Source organism: Chelonia mydas, chromosome 3 (assembly GCF_015237465.2).
Source record: "Chelonia mydas isolate rCheMyd1 chromosome 3, rCheMyd1.pri.v2, whole genome shotgun sequence".
Taxonomy (NCBI): Eukaryota; Metazoa; Chordata; order Testudines; family Cheloniidae; genus Chelonia; species Chelonia mydas.
Window position 1 is genome coordinate 146306150 of NC_057851.1, and position 20474 is coordinate 146326623.

General features: G+C 43.3%; 1 protein-coding gene across 1 annotated transcript in view; it reads left to right on the forward strand.

Moving 5' to 3' along the window:
- DNAH8 (dynein axonemal heavy chain 8) overlaps nucleotides 1-20474 on the forward strand; it is a 612643-nt gene that overhangs the window by 537435 nt on the left and 54734 nt on the right. Inside the window, exons 74-78 of the mRNA XM_037895538.2 lie at nucleotides 72-243; nucleotides 3420-3575; nucleotides 6725-6880; nucleotides 10998-11180; nucleotides 11671-11776. Coding sequence (XP_037751466.1) covers nucleotides 72-243; nucleotides 3420-3575; nucleotides 6725-6880; nucleotides 10998-11180; nucleotides 11671-11776 — 773 coding nt within the window. The remainder of the gene's footprint in view (nucleotides 1-71; nucleotides 244-3419; nucleotides 3576-6724; nucleotides 6881-10997; nucleotides 11181-11670; nucleotides 11777-20474) is intronic.

The window sequence follows — 20474 nt, forward strand, 5'->3', positions numbered from 1 at the left end:
ATGTCGTGGTTTAACTGCATGGTATACAAATGGTACATTATCTCATAATTGTGATTTTATCCCTTTTCTAGACTTGTGGGAGATGTTTTACTCTGCACAGGCTTCCTTTCATACTGTGGCCCTTTTAATCAGATCTTCAGGAACCTTTTGCTTAAAGATTTATGGGAAGTAGAGCTGAAAGTCCGGAAAATCCCTTTTACTGAAAACTTGAACCTGATTTCAATGTTGGTGGATCAACCAACAGTAAGCTTTATACACTGTTGATTTATTTACTACTATAAAAATAAGATTATTCTCAAACCTTGCATGCAAATGGACACGCAGCTTAACATTTTTCTTTGGAATTTTTATGTCCAGTATTGGTACAAATAATTCTTAATGTTGGAGAAAGTGTAGTTAGGACAGAAGTGTAATCACTGATGCTTGTTTCTCTGTTATTGCTCATCAATATGGTACAGCTTGACAAAGTTGTTACTGGTTGGTTCCTCCCATATATCACAGTACTGAGTAAGGTATAGACGGATAAATTAGACAGACCTATATAGTAGACAACTAGAAGTGATAGACATTACTAACAAGTTGGGTATGGGTGCTGTGATGGGATGTTTCCTCCACCCATGCCTTGAAAGTGTGTCTGGGTCATGGGGCAGCTGCCTTTTATGGGGAGTTAGGGCCTAGTCTGCATGTGACTGCCTTATGAAGGCCCTGCATGTGACTGCCTTACCTGGGAGTAATTGACTGCCCCAGGTGTCTGATTAGTAAACTAGCATCTAGGCTGGAACTAATAAAGGTTACCCAAGCTCAATTAGAGGGAACCCCAAAGGTGAGATCGGAAGATCCTGTGGAGAGGAGCTCCTAGGAGAGGCCTGAGCAGGAAGTCTAGAGGATGAGCTCTTTGGGGAACCTATCACAATGGAGAGCCTGAAAGAGGTGGTCCTAGGAAGGAGAGCTTCCTAGATGGGGGCTGGAGTCAGTGGCCATCCAAGAGGGCCTTGTCTGAGCCAGTGGTCTTCCAGACACTGGCCAGAAACCCAGCCTGCTAAGGATCACCTGCTGTTCCTGGAGAAGTGGATGGACATCCCCTGAATCCAGAGAAGGATCTTATTCCAGAAGAGGCAAGAAACCTAACACCAGGGGCAAAGACTGGAATGGAGAAAACCCCTGGGAAGGAGCCTGCGTAGAGACAAACACTTGACTCATTTGGGGGACAGATGAATTAATAATGACCCAGTCACCCAGGTGAAATGTTGGGGTGAAAGTTTTGTTTATGGGTTGCATTGACTTTTCTGTTAATAAATGAGATGCTCCACAAGAATGTGCTCTTTAGAGTCTAACATTCTGTTTGGACTTGTTGGTACCGTGGGTGAAAGAAAAATCAAGTAAGGGCTGATCTGCAACATATGCCTGCCTGCAAATGGGCATGCCAGGGCAGCCTGGAATGATGACAGCCTGAGAGACCAATTAGCCTGCCTTCTCACATTTGGAAGGTGGTCCAGGACTAATTAGAAATAAAGCCCAGCTGGGGGAGAGCAGAGCTTGTTTCCATCAAGAGCTAGGTGAGCCCAGTTGGGAGGAGGAAACCCAGAAAAGAGAGGGTGGGCAGTTCCTTCTTTCTCTGAGAAGCAGCCTGAAAGAAGGTTGAGAAGGAGAAAGGGGAGAACACCAGGGAGGCCTCCAGCTCACAGCTAGCGAAGCCTAACTGGGGTCTCCTGAACCCATGAGTAAGGAGAAGAGTGAGCCAGCCCCTGGATTTTGGGCAGGGTTAAAGCACAGAAGGACAGTCTACCTCAGCAGACTCATGCCTGATGAGATGGTGCTCGCTTGGCTGAAGGCTTGTTTTTTGTACATTTTTTAGTACTTTGGGAAAGGACATTGAGGCCCTAAAAGAAGCAGGACTCTATAAAGTGTTCTAACCAGAGGGCTACAACACTTCTGTGGCTGGAATAGGCTTAAGGACAGTGAGGGAAAACTGAAGCAAAAGTTGTTGCAATGCCACAGCTAACTAGCAGTGGTTATGTTGGAGTATCAACTTTGCCACAGTCCCATATCATCCTGATGTGAATGTTTCACAGTATCATTCTACTTACAGTATTGTTTTATTGGTAACTTTTGGTCATGACCACATTGTCTGGGTGTGGATTTCTGATCCCAAACCTATATTTAATACTGGTGATAACATGTCTGTGACCAAATAGTACAAAAAAAAAGTATATTGTGCTGAAATGTCAAGTAATGAAAGTCAACACCCTGTCATTTTTTATTTACAGTGGAACCTCAGAGTTACAAACACCTTGGGAATGGAGGTTGTTCATAACTCTGAAATGTTCGTAACTATGAACAAAACGTTATGGTCATTCTTTCAAAAGTTTGCAACTAAACATTTACTTAATACTGCTTTTAAACTTTACTATGCAAAGAAAATTTCTGCTTTCCCAGGGCCAGATTTCCAGTTAGGCACAGTAGGCACATGCCTACGGTGCTGGCGTTCTAGGGGCGCCTAAAAGTAAAAAGTGGGTTAAAAGTTTCATTTTTTAAAGAAAACATGAAGGTCAGCTGTAGGCAGCAGGAACACTGAAGATGCTGTGCCTCGGGGCTTGTAAGGTGTAAATCCAGCCCTGTGTTTTCCCTTTATTTTTTATTAGTTTACATTTAACACCGAAGTTTACTGTAATTGGTTTTTTGTTTGTTTGTTTTGTCTCTGCTGCTGCTTGGTTGTGTATTTCTGGTTCCAAATGAGGTGTGCAGTTGACTGGTCAGTTCGTAACTTTGGTGTTCATAACTCTGAGGTTCTGTTGTACTAGAATTTTCATTACAGGTGCAACATAATTTCATAAGAAAGAGGTTGCATAGTTGTAGTCAGTTTGTGCAAGTCAAATTTGTATATGTTTTTCTAATTATAAATTATTTTCACTTAATTCGGTTTGTAATCTTGTTGCAGAAAAATACAGATTAAAAATTAACTAAAAAGGTGTTTGGGGAGAAAAACTGTGTAAGAGCCCAGTCCTTAGGGTGGAGGAGAAATTATTGCTTATAGTAGTGTGATTGTCTCTGCCCATGTTGGTAATCCATTACTGTTGGGCTTCAAAGTGACCCATGTCCATTACTCTTGCCCACAGATAAAGCAATATCACGTGAGGTCCTTAAAGGATGGATGCAAAGGATTCCCTGTGAAAATGTCCTCATGTCCACTGTGCCTTGAAAACCCAATTTTTTTACATTTAAAGAGCATAATAAAATGTGAAAAATGGTAGCTAAAGTGCAAAGTTTCCCAACAAGCTGATGCTGGTTTGCACATTGAAATGTATATTTTTGTCAGCACTATACGATATCTCTAGGCTAACCCATTATCCCCATATTTGTACATTTGGCCAAAAGTTTCAGAATTAATTACGTTATGTTGATGATTTTCCTTTACCCAGATTAGTGAATGGAATCTGCAAGGGCTGCCAGGAGATGAACTCTCAATTCAGAATGGTATAATTGTTACTAAGGCAACCAGATACCCACTTTTGATAGACCCACAAACTCAAGGAAAAACCTGGATTAAACAGAAAGAAAAGGGTAACGAATTACAAGTAAGTAATAAAGTTTTAAATAAATATAATTGTATCATTCTCCCTCTACCCTTGTCATCTTAGACTGTAAGCTCTTTGGGGCAGGATGTGTATCTCCACATATGTTCGTATCTACATAACATAGAACAGTCAATTTCTGATGGGGCTTCTGAGAACTACAATATAGAATATTGAATAAATACTAAAACAGTCAATGCAGGATAAAATAACTAAGCTTCTAAATATACAGACTGAATATCTCCCTGTTTACTAGGAAAAGATTAGTTGCCCACAAAAATATCTATTCTGGCAGATTCCCACCCTTTATTTCACAAAGCCCCAGTGGGTGCTCCCTGTGCTCAAAGTTCTGGTACATGCTGCTCCTGCTGATGTGTCCAGGCTGCTTACAGTAAGTATTTAGTTAAGCTGGTTCATTTTAAAACAGGAGTTGGAAATAAGTGCAGAAGAATCCGGAAATTAAAGAGAAAGTAAAAAGTGCAAATCACAGAAGTCTTAGCTGTCTGGGTAGGAGGGAGGGAGAGTAGTAGTCTATAAGGATGCATATCTTTACAGAACAATGATGGGTAAGCTTCCTTCTTTCAAATATACCTATCTGGGCATATTTTTGGTCTCTTTACTCTTTTCAGAATATCTCTGAAAGGAAAACAAAGACACTGGAACAAGCAGAGAGCAATCAAAAGAGAAAGAAGTGCATGATTTTTAGTTTGTTGATTTTATTTAAATAGTACTATGCTAGACATTATGCAGACAAATATAGACAGAGTAATGGGGGAAAAAACTAATAACAGAAAAGGGGAGAGAGAAAGGGATACACAGATTAATTTACAGGATTACTGGGAAAGCACACTACCAACACCATGTTGATTCCTTTTTTTAAATAAATAACCTTTTGGGTTTTTTTAATAAGGAGTTAGATGAAGAACTGCAAAAAGGGTAGGTTTTTGAAGATGGATTTGAAGGAGAGGAAGGTTGCATGGTATACAAGATCAGAGAGGTAATTCTATGTTGAGGGGGCAGCATGGTGAAAGGGGTAACAAAGGAGTGTGAGAGAAGCAGTATCGGCAGAGGATAGAGTCTGAACAGAAGCAAGGTAGGCAGCCTTTGAAGAGATATGGGCAGAGGTAGAATTGTGCAGAGCCTTGAAAGTGTAGACAAAATGTTTAAAACTGATGCAGAAAGAGATTTGGAGCCAGAGAAGGAACTCATAATTAGAGCTGATGTGGTTGGAGTAAGTTGAGGTCAAGGTGATGACGACCAGGCACGCAGGCCAAGGGCCTAGGTAGCCCAAAGTTATTAAAATGTAAGTCCTCAAGCTAAGATGTCAGTTTATCAAAAAACATGAAAAGCAATATTCATCACAATGACATCAAAGCTTAATATGAAAGAATAGCTAAGCAAAGTAAGCTGAAGTAGCTTGGGTAGGGAAGCCTGTGTTTTTAAAAGGCTTAAGCTAGTGTTGCCAACTCTTACAGTTTATTGAGTCTCCTTATTGTTGCTACACTTGGGGGCTAACGCAGAGAACCTAGTAAGGGGGCACAGAATGGTGACGTTGTAGCAGAGTTGAAAACAAACAAATGGTTGGGTGAAACATGGTAACAACTTAATTCTTTAATTATCTGCATCAGACTTATATTGGTGACCTAGTAGTGAAAAGAAAAGGAGTACTTGTGGCACCTTAGAGACTAACCAATTTATTTGAGCTAAGCTTTCGTGAGCTACAGCTCACTTCATCGGATGCATGCTGTGGAAAGTACAGAAGATCTTTTTATACACACAAACCATGAAAAAATGGGTGTTTACCACTACAAAAGGTTTTCTCTCCCCCCACCCCACTCTCCTGCTGGTAATAGCTTATCTAAAGTGATCACTCTCCTTACAATGTGTATGATAATCAAGGTGGGCCATTTCCAGCACAAATCCAGGGTTTAACAAGAACGTCGGGGGGCAGAGGGGGGTAGGAAAAAACAAGGGGAAATAGGTTACCTTGCATAATGACTTAGCCACTCCCAGTCTCTATTCAAGCCTAAGTTAATAGTATCCAATTTGCAAATGAATTCCAATTCAACAGTCTCTCGCTGGAGTCTGGTTTTGAAGTTTTTCTGTTGTAATATCGCAACTTTCATGTCTGTAATCGCGTGACCAGAGAGATTGAAGTGTTCTCCGACTGGTTTATGAATGTTATAATTCTTGACATCTGATTTGTGTCCATTTATTCTTTTACGTAGAGACTGTCCAGTTTGACCAATGTACATGGCAGAGGGGCATTGCTGGCACATGATGGCATATATCACAGTGGTGGATGTGCAGGTGAACGAGCCTCTGATAGTGTGGCTGATGTTATTAGGCCCTGTGATGGTGTCCCCTGAATAGCTATGTTGCGATATTACAACAGAAAAACTTCAAAACCAGACTCCAGCGAGAGACTGTTGAATTGGAATTCATTTGCAAATTGGATACTGTTAACTTAGGCTTGAATAGAGACTGGGAGTGGCTAAGTCATTATGCAAGGTAACCTATTTCCCCTTGTTTTTTCCTACCCCCCCCCCCGACGTTCTTGTTAAACCCTGGATTTGTGCTGGAAATGGCCCACCTTGATTATCATACACATTGTAAGGAGAGTGATCACTTTAGATAAGCTATTACCAGCAGGAGAGTGGGGTGGGGGGAGAGAAAACCTTTTGTAGTGGTAAACACCCATTTTTTCATGGCTTCTGTGTATAAAAAGATCTTCTGTACTTTCCACAGTATGCATCTGATGAAGTGAGCTGTAGCTCACGAAAGCTTATGCTCAAATAAATTGGTTAGTCTCTAAGGTGCCACAACTACTCCTTTTTTTTTTTTTTTGCGAATACAGACTAACACTGCTGTTACTCTGAAACCTAGTAGTGAAAAGCTCCATATCCCATTACAACCAATCTCTTGAATCATCTTCATTAATTCAAAGTTGTATTAATACATTTCACTGTATACATGACAAAATATTTCTTACCACAAGAAGACTGGTTGCTACACTAAGCCAAATGAACATGTTGCTGTCTTTTAAATGCAAAAGCAAGCAAAGCAATTTTGCTAGTAAATCCTGTGGTTTTCGAAAAGAACTTTGAACACATAATTCTGTATTTATAATAATGAACTGTTTCCTTTCAAAGGTGACAACTTTGAACCACAAGTATTTCCGCACGCACTTAGAGGACAGCCTTTCATTGGGAAGATCACTTGTGATTGAGGATATAAGTGAAGAGTTGGATCCAGCACTGGATAATATATTAGAAAAGAATTTCATTAAATCAGGAACCTCTTTCAAGGTTAGTTACCTAACAGAAGAATTATAATAGTGTTTATTTTGTGTTGAATAATATAGTTCTTTATTTAGCTTTCTAAAGCTGTACTAAATGGAACATATTTTATTTTCTATGGGGTAATAAAAATTCATTAAAAACAGCAAGCTTAAATAATAAAATGTCATGTTTGAGATGACATGTTGATTTAGTAGCAAAGTAACATGATGATGTGTGAGGAATCTGAGTTTAATTAGAGGTCACTCCTGAGGCTTCCAAGTCAGCAGTGAGTTGCATTAATCCTATTGAATGGTGGGTGTGCTTTCTATTGATTTTTAAATGATGCCCAGCTAGCCTCCACTAAGAATAGAATTAACAGGTGTCAGGGTTCCTCCCCACTCTGAACTCTGGGACCCACATGAAAGACCCCCTAAACTTATATTCTACCAGCTTAGGTTAAAACTTCCCCAAGGCACAAATTCCTTTCCTTGTCCTTGGATGGTATTGCTGCCACCACCAAATAATTTACACAAAAATTCAGGGAAGGGTCACTTGGAATCCCTATCCCTCCCAAAATATCACCGCAAGCCTCTTCACGCCCTTTCCTGGGGAGACTTGAGAATAATATACCAACCAATTGCCTTAGCAACGGGGGCACAGACCAGACCCTTTGTCTTCAGGACACTGAAACCAATCAGGTTCTTAAAAGAAGAACTTTATTTATAAGGAAAAAAATAAAAGGATCACACCTGCAAAATCAGGATGGAAGGTAACTTTACAGAGTAAATAAAAAGATTTAAAACTCAGAGGATTCCCCTCTGGCTCAGCTTCACAGTTACAAAAACAGGAATAAAACTACCTCTGTAGCATAGGAAAATTCACAGCTAAAACAAAAGATAACCTAACGCATTTCCTTGCCCTACTTACAATTTCTGTAATTTTAGATGGAATATTCCAGGTATATTTTCAGGAAATGTTGTACCTGCCTGGCTTCTTCCTGTCCAGAGAGGGAACAAACAAAGAGAACAACAAACAAATCCTTCCCCCCCAGATTTGAAAGTATCTTGTTTCCTCATTGGTCCTTCAGTACAGCTGCCAAGGAGGGATTTTATGCTACTCTTTCCTCTATATTTATGACAACAGGCTTCAGAAGAAATGACATCTAACTATCTTCATCAGTGGGCTGATCATAACGATGCATGACCTTTTTGGAGTGTGCTTTACTAGTATTAAGAAATATCTGTCCTCCTCTTGTGTCTTTTTATTCTTGTGCTCAAATGACTCGTGCAGTTCTTTTCCCCTTAATTTAGTTATATAACAGCACACAGAGACAATTTTGATTTCCTAAAGGAAATGAGGGAAGTGTCCATCTACTTTGTTCTAGCATACATTATGGCTACCATTTTTCCTCTGCAGTTCTCCCCACCACTGCGACTTTCTCTAGACCAAGAAAATCACCTTTATAAACTATAAAAGGAGAAAAAACGGAAGAATCCCCAACTAAAATAATTGTATTCTGTTTAATCTTAAATGACCAAAACAATAATTTGTCTTTGGGATATTTTTATCTTTATTAATTTTCAATGTAGGTATGTATAATTACGTTGGAAGCTAAAGACTACTTGACAGAGGCTGTAGTCCAAATTATTGGTGGTAATGAGAATTGTCTCCTATAAAACTGTTTAAACATTCTTTGCTGCTATTTTGATTGAGTTGCCAGAGCAGGGTAGGCAATAGTGGTGAGGTGGAGATACCTCCTCACTAACCCACTGTCCCCAGGGTTAGTGTTTGAAGTAGCCCAGGTAAGCCTATGTGTGCATGACAAGGGAGCTCATACCCACTGCTTAAACTTTCTTGCACTAGTACACACACATGCAGTTTTTAGGGAATTTTGGAAATGATCTGTGGGTTTAAAACAACTGTGTGGATATGTAACTGATGTATGCAGTACTTTATAAAAGTGATTGAATAAGATATTTATTTTTGCAGAGGTACTTTAAATTCATCTTGTTGTGATAAGGATAAGACAAAACTATTTATTCTACCTCGCTTAATTCATTAATTTCTTCCTATGCTCTGTTTGTGAAAGAAAAATGATTTCTGTAAAGATCAGCATTTTCTTAGGAAATGAGTCTTGAGCTGTGATTAGTTATGTTTGCGTTCAAGATTATAATGATAATGCCCTTGGAGTCACTGAAGCCCCATACTGGAAGTAGTCCCTGCATGTATCTTGAGATTAATACTACTTTTATAATATATCATAACTGCTAATCACTTTTTGTTTCTTGAGCTTTACTTATGGAGCTTGATTTTTTTTTCATAACTTGACCTGTGAAACAAATATACTAACTACAAGCCGTCAGGAACAGGGTCCCCGATAATGTCACGGCAGACCTGGTGGCTGAACTTTGTGACTTTGTCCTCACCCACAACTATGTCACATTTGGAGACCATATATATCTTCAAATCAGCAGCACTGCTATGGGTACCCACATGGCCCCACACTATGCCAACATTTTTATGGCTGACTTAGAACAACGCTTCCTCAGCTCTCGTCCCCTAATGCCCATACTCTACTTGCGCTACATTGATGACATCTTCATCATCTGGACCCATGGGAAAGAAGCCCTTGAGGAATTCCGCCAGGATTTCAACAGTTTCTACCCCACCATCAACCTCAGCCTGGACCAGTCCACACAAGAGATCCACTTCCTGGACATTACAGTGCAAATAAACCATGGTCACATAAACACCATCCTACACCAGAAACCTACTGACCTCTATACATGCCACCAGCTTTCATCCAGAACACATCACATGATCTGTTGTCTACAGCCAAGCTCTAAGATACAACTGCATTTGCTCCAATCCCTCAGACAGAGACAAACACCTACAGAATCTCTATCAAGCGTTCTTAAAACTACAGTACCCACCTGGTGAAGTGAAGAAACAGATTGACAGAGCCAGAAGAGTACCCAGAAGTCACCTACTACAGGACAGGCCCAACAATGAAAATAACAGAACACCACTAGCCATCACCTTCAGCCCCCAACTAAAACCTCTCTAGCGCATCATCAAGGATCTATGACCTATCCTGAAGGACGATCCCTCACTCTCACAGACCTTGGGTGACAGGCCAGTCCTCACTTACAGACAGCCCCCCAACCTGAAGCAAATACTCACCAGCAACTACCACACAACAAAAACACTAACCCAGGAACCTATCCCTACAACAAACCCCACTGCCAACTCTGTCCACATATCTATTCAAGGGACACCATCATAGGACCTAACCACATCAGCCACACTATTAGAGGCTCGTTCACCTGCACATCTACCAATGTGATATATGCCATCATGTGCCAGCAATGCCCCTCTGCCATGTACATTGGCCAAACCTGACAGTCTCTATGCAAAAGAATAAATGGACACAAATCAGATGTCAAGAATTATAACATTCAAAAACCAGTGGGAGAACACTTCAACCTCCCTGGACACTCAACAACAGACTTAAAAGTGGCAATTCTTCAAAAAAAAAAAAAAACCCTTCAAAAACAGACTCCAGTGAGAAACTGCAGAACTGGAATTAATTTGCAAACTGGACACCATCAAATTAGGCCTGAATAAAGACTGGGAGTGCAAGGGTCACTACAAAAACTAAAAACTAATTTCCCCAGGCTAATTTTCCCCTACTGTTACTCACACCTTCTTGTCAACTGTTTGAAATGGGCCACCCTGATTAGCACTCCAAAAGTGATTTTCCTCCTGTTGATAATAGCCCACTTTAATTGAATTGTCTCATTAGAACTGACCCCCCACTTGGTGAGGCAACTCCCATCTTTTCACGTACTGTGTATATATATCTTCCTACTGTATGTTCCACTCCATGCATCTGATGAAGTGGGTTTTACCCCACGAAAGCTTATGCCTAAATACATTTGTTAGTCTCTAAGGTGCCATAAGTAGTCCTTGTTGTTTTTGCTGATATAGACTAACATGGCTACTACTCTAAAATATACTAATTGCAATCTTTGTTATTTCAATGATGTAAATGTTTCCATGGTTTGTACACAGTCAGTCAATTAGCTTTACTGGTTAAAACCAAATTCATCTGCTGTCACTTGACACTTAACTTTTTCTTCAGGTGAAAGTTGGTGATAAGGAGGTAGAGGTGATGACTACATTTAAACTGTATATTACTACAAAACTACCCAATCCTGCTTTCACACCTGAGATCAATGCTAAAACATCAGTTATTGATTTCACTGTTACAATGAAGGGACTTGAGAATCAATTACTGAAAAGAGTAATTCTTACTGAGAAACAGGTAAGCTAGCAAGATGAACAAAGAACTGCAATACTAATTGTGCAATAGTGGTACTTGTTTATCTAACTTTAATATATGGGATGAAAAATGCAAGTAGAGAAGGGCAAACTGTCAATCTTTTTTAATGTTTTAGTAAGTTTCAGAAAGGAAACTTCTAAACAGAAATACACAGTTGTGAGTTTTCTCTTAAGAGTGAGAACTTGTGGAAAAGAGGCCTGTCAATGTGCTAGTATCAGCATTAGAAATTGTATATTGCAATTTGGCATTTATTAAGATAATTGAAGCTGGATAAACACAGGAAAAACATGCTACTCAAACAAAGAAATAAAAAACGTTATAGAAATAACATTTATTTAAATGGGGAAAATATAAAATAACTGAAATAAAATATAAGCTCTAGTATGCTGCAGTATGGACAAGTGCTTTTTAAATATGATGCAGTGGTATAGTCAATAAACAGTTGTATCATTTTCTTGATTTCTGATACTAGGAGTTGGAGGGAGAGCGAATTAAACTCATGGAAGATGTAACTTTTAATAAGCGGAAGATGAAAGAATTGGAAGACAATCTTCTCTATAAACTAAGCGCAACTAAAGGTTATATATTAATGAATAAAACCAGGGATTTTTGTGGGGAAAATAAAACTAATCAGTGTCAATATGGAAGGGCCTTTATGTGAACCATAAACAAAGCAAGAAGGAGTATATTAAACCACACTTACCTTTTATCAGAAGCTCATCGAAGGAAAGTGGAAGAAGGTGACTAGTCTAGCATTTGAGATGAACCCTCTAGACATGCTTGTCTATATATGTATGGGCATGAAATGGTATAGTTCCACTGGGGAAAAGCCAGATCTGGTGAAGTCACACAGGGGATCTTTACCATTTGCACAGAGTAAAGTTTCATAGAGGTATGGTTTGGTGAAAGGGAATATGAGGGAGGTCAGAGAAGGAGAAATCCAAAGATCTGCCATTGAAGCTGGTGTTGATGCTGTGGAATAGTTTCGGTGTTGAATCCTGCCCCAGAGGCCCTGGAACATCTGTACCTCCACTCCATGGAGATCCTCCTCACCCAAATAAATTAATGAGGCTGTGGAAACTCTTTTGGCTCTGTGTACCATACGTGGGGACTAGTTTCCCTTTTTGTCCTATTGTGGGACCTGTTCTCTTTAAGTCTGAAGGAGTATTACAGCCAAATGAGGATCACCATATCAGAACCCTGACTCCTTATCTGTTGTGCTTCAGTATTGTATGTAGACGAAGAATACAATTAAGTCTCAGTGGTGACTTGGTAGGAACATCAGGAGTGTGTGTGGTGCTTATTATAGGTGTCTCTTTTGAGGGGAGATAGCTCTTCCATAAAGGAAAAAACTGTTTAGCTAGTATGTCACTGCCTCTATTGAAGGAAGAAGTCACTTTATATTGCTCTCATAATCTAAAGGCATCTTAAATGGGGTATAATCACTTACATGCCTTTTAAGGTCCCTTTACATTGCTGGAGAAGTGGGGGTTTAACACCTACAGTGCAGTTATAGCAGGAAGAGAGACAAAACTACTTCAGCCAGGTACTCAGCTCCTGAAACTGGTGTAGCTCTGGAGTTAGTGCAACTAGGCACATTTATACCAGTCCATTGTGCAATAAAAACACAGGATTATGGAGCAGCTTTTTAAAATTTCTTTAAAATACCTGTCCTGATTGGATATAAAAGCCAAAATCATTTTTTAGACTCACTATGCACATGTATCTTAGTGGATTGACTCTCCTGGGAGTTGCCAGCAGCATGTCCCACTCTCCTGATATCTGAAAAAGAGAACAAAGAGAAAAGGACATTGAGCCCTTGTCTATAGGGGAAAGGATTTTTTAAGTATATCTTCAGACTATTATTTTTTGCATAAACTGCCTTGCATCCAAACACAAATGATATTTTGCATTATCTTGTGTCTTATCCCACTATAACTAATCTTCATGGAAGCAACTTGATTCTAGTTCTAAATGAGACATAGTGCTGAAAACTTCATATAGGTACATCACCATTTCCTAACAGCTGTGCCACTGCAGGTAGTCCTTCTACTGCCCTTCCACATTGCTTTGAGGACCTGGGGAATTACAGACCAGTCAGCCTAACTTCAATACTTGGAAAGATACTGGAACAAATTATTGAACAATCAGTTTGTAAGCATCAAGAGGATAGAGTGGTAACTTATGTCCAAAATGGGTTTGCCAAGAACAAATCAGGCCAAGCCAACATAACTTGCTTTGATAGAGTTACTGCCTAATGAATAGAAGGAGAGCAGTAGACATAATATATTTTGATTTTTGGTAAGGCTTTTGACACAATCTCACATTACATTGTCATAAACAAAATAGGAAAATATGGTCTAAATGAAATTACTGTAAAATGGGTGCACAACTTCTTGAAGAACCTACTCTGAGAATAGTTATCAGTGATTCACTATCAAACTGGGAAGACATATGTAGGGTCTGTCCCTACAATACTTTCATTGGTGGCTTGGATAACAGTGGAGACTATACTTATAAAATTGGCAGATGACATCAAGGTGGGTGGGTTGCAAGATTAGAAGACAGGATTAGAATTCAAAAGGACCTTGATAAATTGGAGAATTGGTCTGAAATCAATCAGATGAAATTCAGTAAAGACTAGTACAAAGTACTACACCTAGGAAGAAAAAAATCAAATGCATAAATACATATAACTGGAATAACTGGTGGGGCAGTAGTAATACTGAACAGGAGTTGTGAGTTATATTGAATCACAAATTAAATATGAGCCAACAATGTGATGCAGTTGTGGAAAAGGCTGAGATCATTCTAGAATGTATTAACAGGAATGTTTGTAAGATGTGGGAGATAATTGTTCTACTGTACTCAGTACTGGTAAAACCTCAGCAGGAATACTGTGTCTTAGCCTGGGCATCACACTTTAAGAAAGATGTGGACAAATTGGAGAGAGAGTGCAAAGGAGAGCAACAAAATGATAAAGGGCTTAGAAAAGCTGACTTATGAGGAAAGGTTTAAATAAACTAGGCATGTTTAGTTTTGAGAAAAGAAGACTGAGGAGGGACCTGATAACAATCTTCAGATATGTTAAGGGCTGTTATAGAGGACAGTGATCAATTGTGCTCCATGTCCAATGAAGGTAGGACAAGAAGTAGTTGGTTTAGTCTGCAGCAATGGAGATTTAGATTAGATACTCAGAAAAATATTGTAGCTATAAAGATAGGTAAGTACTGAATAGGTTACCAAAGGAGATTGTGGAGTCCTCTCATTGGACGTTTTTAAGAACAGGTTGATCCTGCCTCAGCACAGGAGCTCTTCAAGTCCATTCCACCCTTACATTTCTATGCTTCTGTGATTGCTTCTCATTTTGATTGGTCTATTAGGTTACCTGTGCACTCTCTACTGCTTGGGGTCCACTTGACTGGATGTCCCCACTCTTTAAATACCAGCACTCACCTAAGTGCATCTCTTTGCAAATCTAGCTTGTGACAAGTTCACAGACCCCAAAGCCCATTATAGCCATCATGCTTGTGTGTGCTTATATTAGGAGATCCTGCTGTGACCTCTGGAGACAGATAAGGACCAAGTTCAGTCTTTCCAATAGTCATTGGAATACAAAGAGCTACAGGTGTTTAGCAGAGCAAATATACGCGGAGTATCCCCAGGACGCATGCTCGTGCTGCATCAAAGACAAGGAGCTAGGGCAGAATTACAAAATCATACCTCTGTAATGCTCCTAGTACACTTATATACCCTGAAATGCTTCTGCAGAATATTGAATCAAATTCAAGGTCTTGGGTCTTATCTTCAAGGTGCTGCATGGCCTGAGCCCAGGATATATAAAAGATTGCCTTAAGCTCTGGGATGAACATTCTGGTTGACAACTTCATTTCTCTGACACAGTGGAACTTTCTACAATAAGGTTAAACCTTGTCTGTTCAGGAGATGAGAACTTTCTCAGGAGCCACTTCGTTTTCCCTGCCTTCTCTAGTATAGATAGATAGTTTTGTGTGTGTGTGTGTGTGTGTGCATGCCACATTGCTCACTGCACCAGTGGAAGGCATTCAGCTACTACAATGATAAGTGCAATATAAGAACTAAAATAGAATAGAACAGATTTTTACCCAAGAGGCCACAACAAACTGCTGGTAAATGTTGGACAGTTTGGTCCACAATGAAGCAGTCGCCTTTGGAAACCACACAGGCAACCATGGATCCCAGGCAGGAGGAAATTCCCCTGGACAGCTACAATCTCTTCAACACTCCTTACAGCCAGTCAGAGACTCAACTGCAGACACCACTAGAGACCTAGCTGGAGAGCCAGGTTGACAATACTGCAGAGAGGACCTCATCCAGTAAGTATTAAGTGCTACATTAAAATAATCTGTCACATTAGCATCTACTGAAGTGGATTTAGAAACTTTCTTCCGGGCACTGGCTGCACATCACCATGTCTGGTAGATATTACTACAACAAGCACCTTTAACACAAGGCAGGTATCTCTCAGGGGTCTTCAGCCTTGTCATGAGATTCCACCTTCCTTCTATTCTTCCAAATGCATGCTCTGTAGTCGTTATGCTGCTACTCCAGGTATAGTTGAACAGCTCCTTTCTCTTATACAAGTGTCCCATAAAAGGCTTCATGAGTCAGAGAAGCAGAGGGTAAGCTTGGCCTCCCAGAACAACAGCTGGAACCACCCCAGTAATGTCCATAGTGGTTTGGGAGCAAAAGTTCCATTTTTCATTACATAAAACATAAGTGAATTTCCCCAAATCCCAGCATTATTGACCTTTCCAGACTACGCGCATTAATGTTAGTGAACTTGCTAGGGTGATAAATTTCTAGGGCTTATGTGGAGGAATACCCCTTTCTGTTGATGAACTGCAAGATCTGGTAGGATGATGGCCACATGCTTCTTCATATTTTGGGGAACTTGCATGTTGTTGGTCCAACACTGAAGCTCTGGGGTAAGCTCTGTACAACTTTTCATGAAAGTGACTGTTCTGTGCTAGGCCGCAGGCCTATCAGGAGTGCTCCGAAAGAACGAGGCCTACATGCAGCAAAGCAGTGAGTTATTGGCTTTAATGAAGGTAAGTGACACACCCGCAACGGGGACTCCAAGTGTTGCTGTCATGGAGGCGGGGAACCCAGTGCACCGGAGCTCTGCCTGGAACGGAGTCCAACACGTTCTGGCATTGATATATACGGGCGCGGAAGTCACCATCTTGCACTCCACGCAGACCCAGGGCCGAGCCACTGTCGTAAAAGGCCTCGGAGGAGCGGAGACCCCGGCATATGAGGTTATTGTCACCCTTACCCTGGGGAAGGCTCCTCCGTTCCGGGCCACGGTTCTGGCAGCTGCTATTGGAGAATACATACTGGGCATCGACGTCCTGCGGGGTTGTTCTGTGGATACCCAGTACGGCCTCTTCGCGTTCGGACATCCCCAGTATGTAAGCGTGACTCGAGTCCGGGAGGTACGGGCGTTGACGATCCTACAGGGCGCCCCCCGTTGGGAGCCCGTGGTGTTGCCTCCCCCGACAGCTGTAGTATCAAAACGACAGTATCGCCTCCCTGGAGGGGAGGAGGAGATTACCCAGACGATTAGCGTGCTGTTAGAAGCCAAGATTATCCGGCCCATCTTAAGCCCATACAATAGTTCTCCGTGGCCAGTGCGGAAACCTGATGGGACTTGGCATATAACAGTTGACTATCGCGAGTTGAATAAGGTCACCCCTCCGCTGACGGCTGTCGTGCCAGACATGGTGACCTTAATAGAGCGTATCACGGCAGCTGCCCTGCCCTGGCATGCCATCATAGACCTCGCTAATGCTTTTTTCTCCATCTCCATTGCTCCTGACAGTCAGGAACAGTTTGCGTTCTCGTGGCAGGCTCGCCAGTACACCTTCTGTATTTTGCTGCAGGGCTGGAAGCTCTCCCCAACGATTTGCCATCAGTTGGTGAGTGCAGACCTTGCCCACCTACGGCTGCCAGACGCGACCCAGTGTTATCATTACATTGATGATGTGATGGTATCTGGCCCCTCCCACGAACTGGTGGCGGATGCGTTGCACGCAGTCGTTACGGGCCTGGAGGTGTGCGGATGGACTCTGAACCCGCATAAAATCCAGGGCCCCGCGCAGACGGTAGTCTATCTGGGTATCATGTGGGCGGGGCCAGAGCGGCAAATTCCCCGGAAAGTACAACAAATGGTGCAGCGTTATCCCCCACCCCAGACAAAGAAAGAGTTGCAAGCGTTCCTTGGTCTACTTGGGTTCTGGCGTGCCTTCATTTCCCATTTAGCCTTCCTTATTCGGCCCTAGCAGGCCGTGGTACGAAAGGCGGCGCCCTGGCAATGGAAGCAGAGCCATCAAAGTGCCTTTTGACTTGTGTAAGGAGGCCCTGCACACTCATGCTTGGCTCCACGCTCCGCAGCCTGGGGTCCCCTTTGAGCTCGAGGTCACCACGGTGGCAGGCGTGGTTTCGTGGGGGTTATGGCAGCAGGTAGGGGCCCAGCAAAAGGAACCTATCGGGTTCTGGTCCTGTACATTGAGGGGGACTGAACCCAGATACACCCCCCTGGAAAAGCAGATCCTGGCAGTGGTCTGGGCGTTGCAAGATACCGAGCACATAACGGGCTCCACACCGGTCTTTGTGCGCACGCCCATTCCTCTGGGGCACTGGGTACGGGCAGAGCCGGCCCAAATGCAGACAGGGGTTGCACAGCTCGCAACCCACTTTAAGCAGAAGCATTACTTGCAACAGCGCATGCTGCTGGGCTGGCCCTCCCTCTCCACCCCACATGCCCTGTTATTGGGGGCTGTCACTTTTGAGCATGTACCCTCCCTCACTGATGAGCTGCCCCCAGTGGAAGACCCCGTGCCCTCCTCCCCAATAGGGGAGGTCCCCCCCGGTGGACCACGTGTCCACTGAGGAGCAGGAATATGTATGGTTTACGGATGGATCAGCCTCCTATACAGCTCAGGGAACCCGGCAGTGGTGGGCCATAGCCTATGCCCCCTATGCAGACGTAGTTGCGATGGCTTGGGGAACGGCCAGCTCCAGCCAGTGCGCCAAACTGCGGGCCGCCACCCTTGCGATTGAGGGCGCCCCACCATGGGTTTACCTATATACAGACAGCTGGGTACTGTATAAGGGTCTCCAGACCTGGATAACTGCATGGGAGGTGAAGGGTTGGGAACTCGCAGGCTGGCCCCTATGGGGAGCTCCGCTTTGGCAGCAACTGCTACACTACGCCCGACAGGCCCCTCTGGCTGTGCGACATGTGGTCACCCACACTAAGGTGAAAACCTCCGAGGCCCACTGGAATGCGGCAGCTGACAATATGGCCCGAGGAGAGGTCTTGCAGCTAGCGGAACGGTACCATGTGGAGGGAGGTCACCGAGGAGCCCAAGCAACGCAAATTACAGCCCTCCACCAAGGCATCTCCCTACCCCTGGCGGCGTGTCGAACTGTCCGTGCCAGTTGTCCGGTCTGCTCCTGCTTGGTGCCCATCGCCCTCCCGGGACCAGCCGGTAAAATTTATCGAGTTACTGGCCCCTGTCAGGATTGGCAAGTGGACTATATCGGCCCCTTGCCTCAAGAGTGACGCCAGCAGTATGCCTTCACAGCTGTCGATACGTATACTTGCCTTTTATTTGTGTATCCTAGTGCAACCGCTGCTGCAGCCACCATGTTAGCTGCGCTGCAGCAATTGTGCTCCCGCTACAGGACCCCACGCACTCTGCAGAGTGACCAAGGAACCCACTTCACGGCCCAGGCAGTGCGAACCTGGGCTGCAGACGCAGCAGTGGATTGGCACTACCATCTGCCCTACACGCCGACAGCGAGTGGCCTTATCGAACGCCTGAATGGGCTCTTGAAGGACCAGATCCGTCGCCTTACCCCCACCCATACATTCCGCGGATGGTCTGGGGTGCTGGAACAGGCTGTCTGGCTACTGAACAATCGCTCACTAGGTGGCCAGACGCCCTTCCAGCGGCTGGTTTTTCCCCCTACCGTACCTACCCTCCTACGGGTAAATTTGATACAGGCACCGGGTGTGATTGACCCAACGCAGGGCCTCATAACCCTATATGCACCACACCCCTATACCCTGCAGGCTGGACAAGAGGTGAGCCCTTGGCCCACCCAAGCGCAGTTACAATGTGAGCCACCATGTCTGGTTTTCCTTACACCCGTTGGTTTCCGGCGTGAGATTCTATCCCCCGTATTGGTTGACTTCGGATTGCTGGTTAGGCGCCCTCTCGTGCGCCAACGTGGTAACAGAACCAGTGCACTGGGAGCGAGGGGAGGCCCTGTGTAAACTTGTTCCTTTACCTCCCATAGGTCTGGAAACCAGTGTCCTGAGCGAGGCCGAGTGGCACATGCTAACTAGCATGTGGTGGACGTTACCGCAACATGAACCACAAGCCGCCGTCGTCTTCACCACTGGGGAAGGATGGGCGTACATACTCCCGGAGGGAGAAGACCATCCCTGCATGGTCTAGCTCTCCCGCTTGTCGCAGCGCTTGTTATGAGTAACGCAGCTGGAGGAGCTGCCACCCCAGCCATGAACGCCTGGTTGATACTAGCCCAAAGTGCTGTGAACGCGACATCGTTTTGTCTACCGCTTACATATGCCATGGGAGCCTTGATGGAGACCTGTTTCATTGGCGTCTATACTGCACCGGCCCTTGTGCAGCACTACTCCTTACTTAAGACAATTAATAAGACTATTACTTATACGGATTTGTATGCCTTGGGTCCAGCCCAATATGATTTAGACGCGTCCATGTATTCTTTTCGCCTTGCTAATGTCACTGTTGCCTCCTCTTGTATGTCCTTTGTGAATGCCAGGCATGTTGCAGTGGAGCATACGAATATGGATTTGATTTGTAATGAACGTACTAATGTTTCATTTGCATATGAGCATATGAAATTGCCAACAGGATGGTTTCTCTTATGTGGCAAGATCGCTTATACCTACATCCCAGCCAATAGTTCAGGGGGCCCCTGTGCTCTTGGCCGAGTGGCCCCCCTCATCTTTCCACACCCTTCACAGTTCCCTGCCCGCCACAGGAGAGATGCCATCCCCCTTGACTCCACATGTAAAGCTGATGTAAGGTTATTTTCCGAGGCCGAGGCTGCGGCTCTTGCTTTTTCATTGGTTGTCATTCCTGGGTTGGTGGTGCATAATTATCTTGCGGTGGAACACCTTGCTTGTACGGTTGCGAAAGCCATCAACCTGACCTCTACAGTCCTCACACTCCTTTC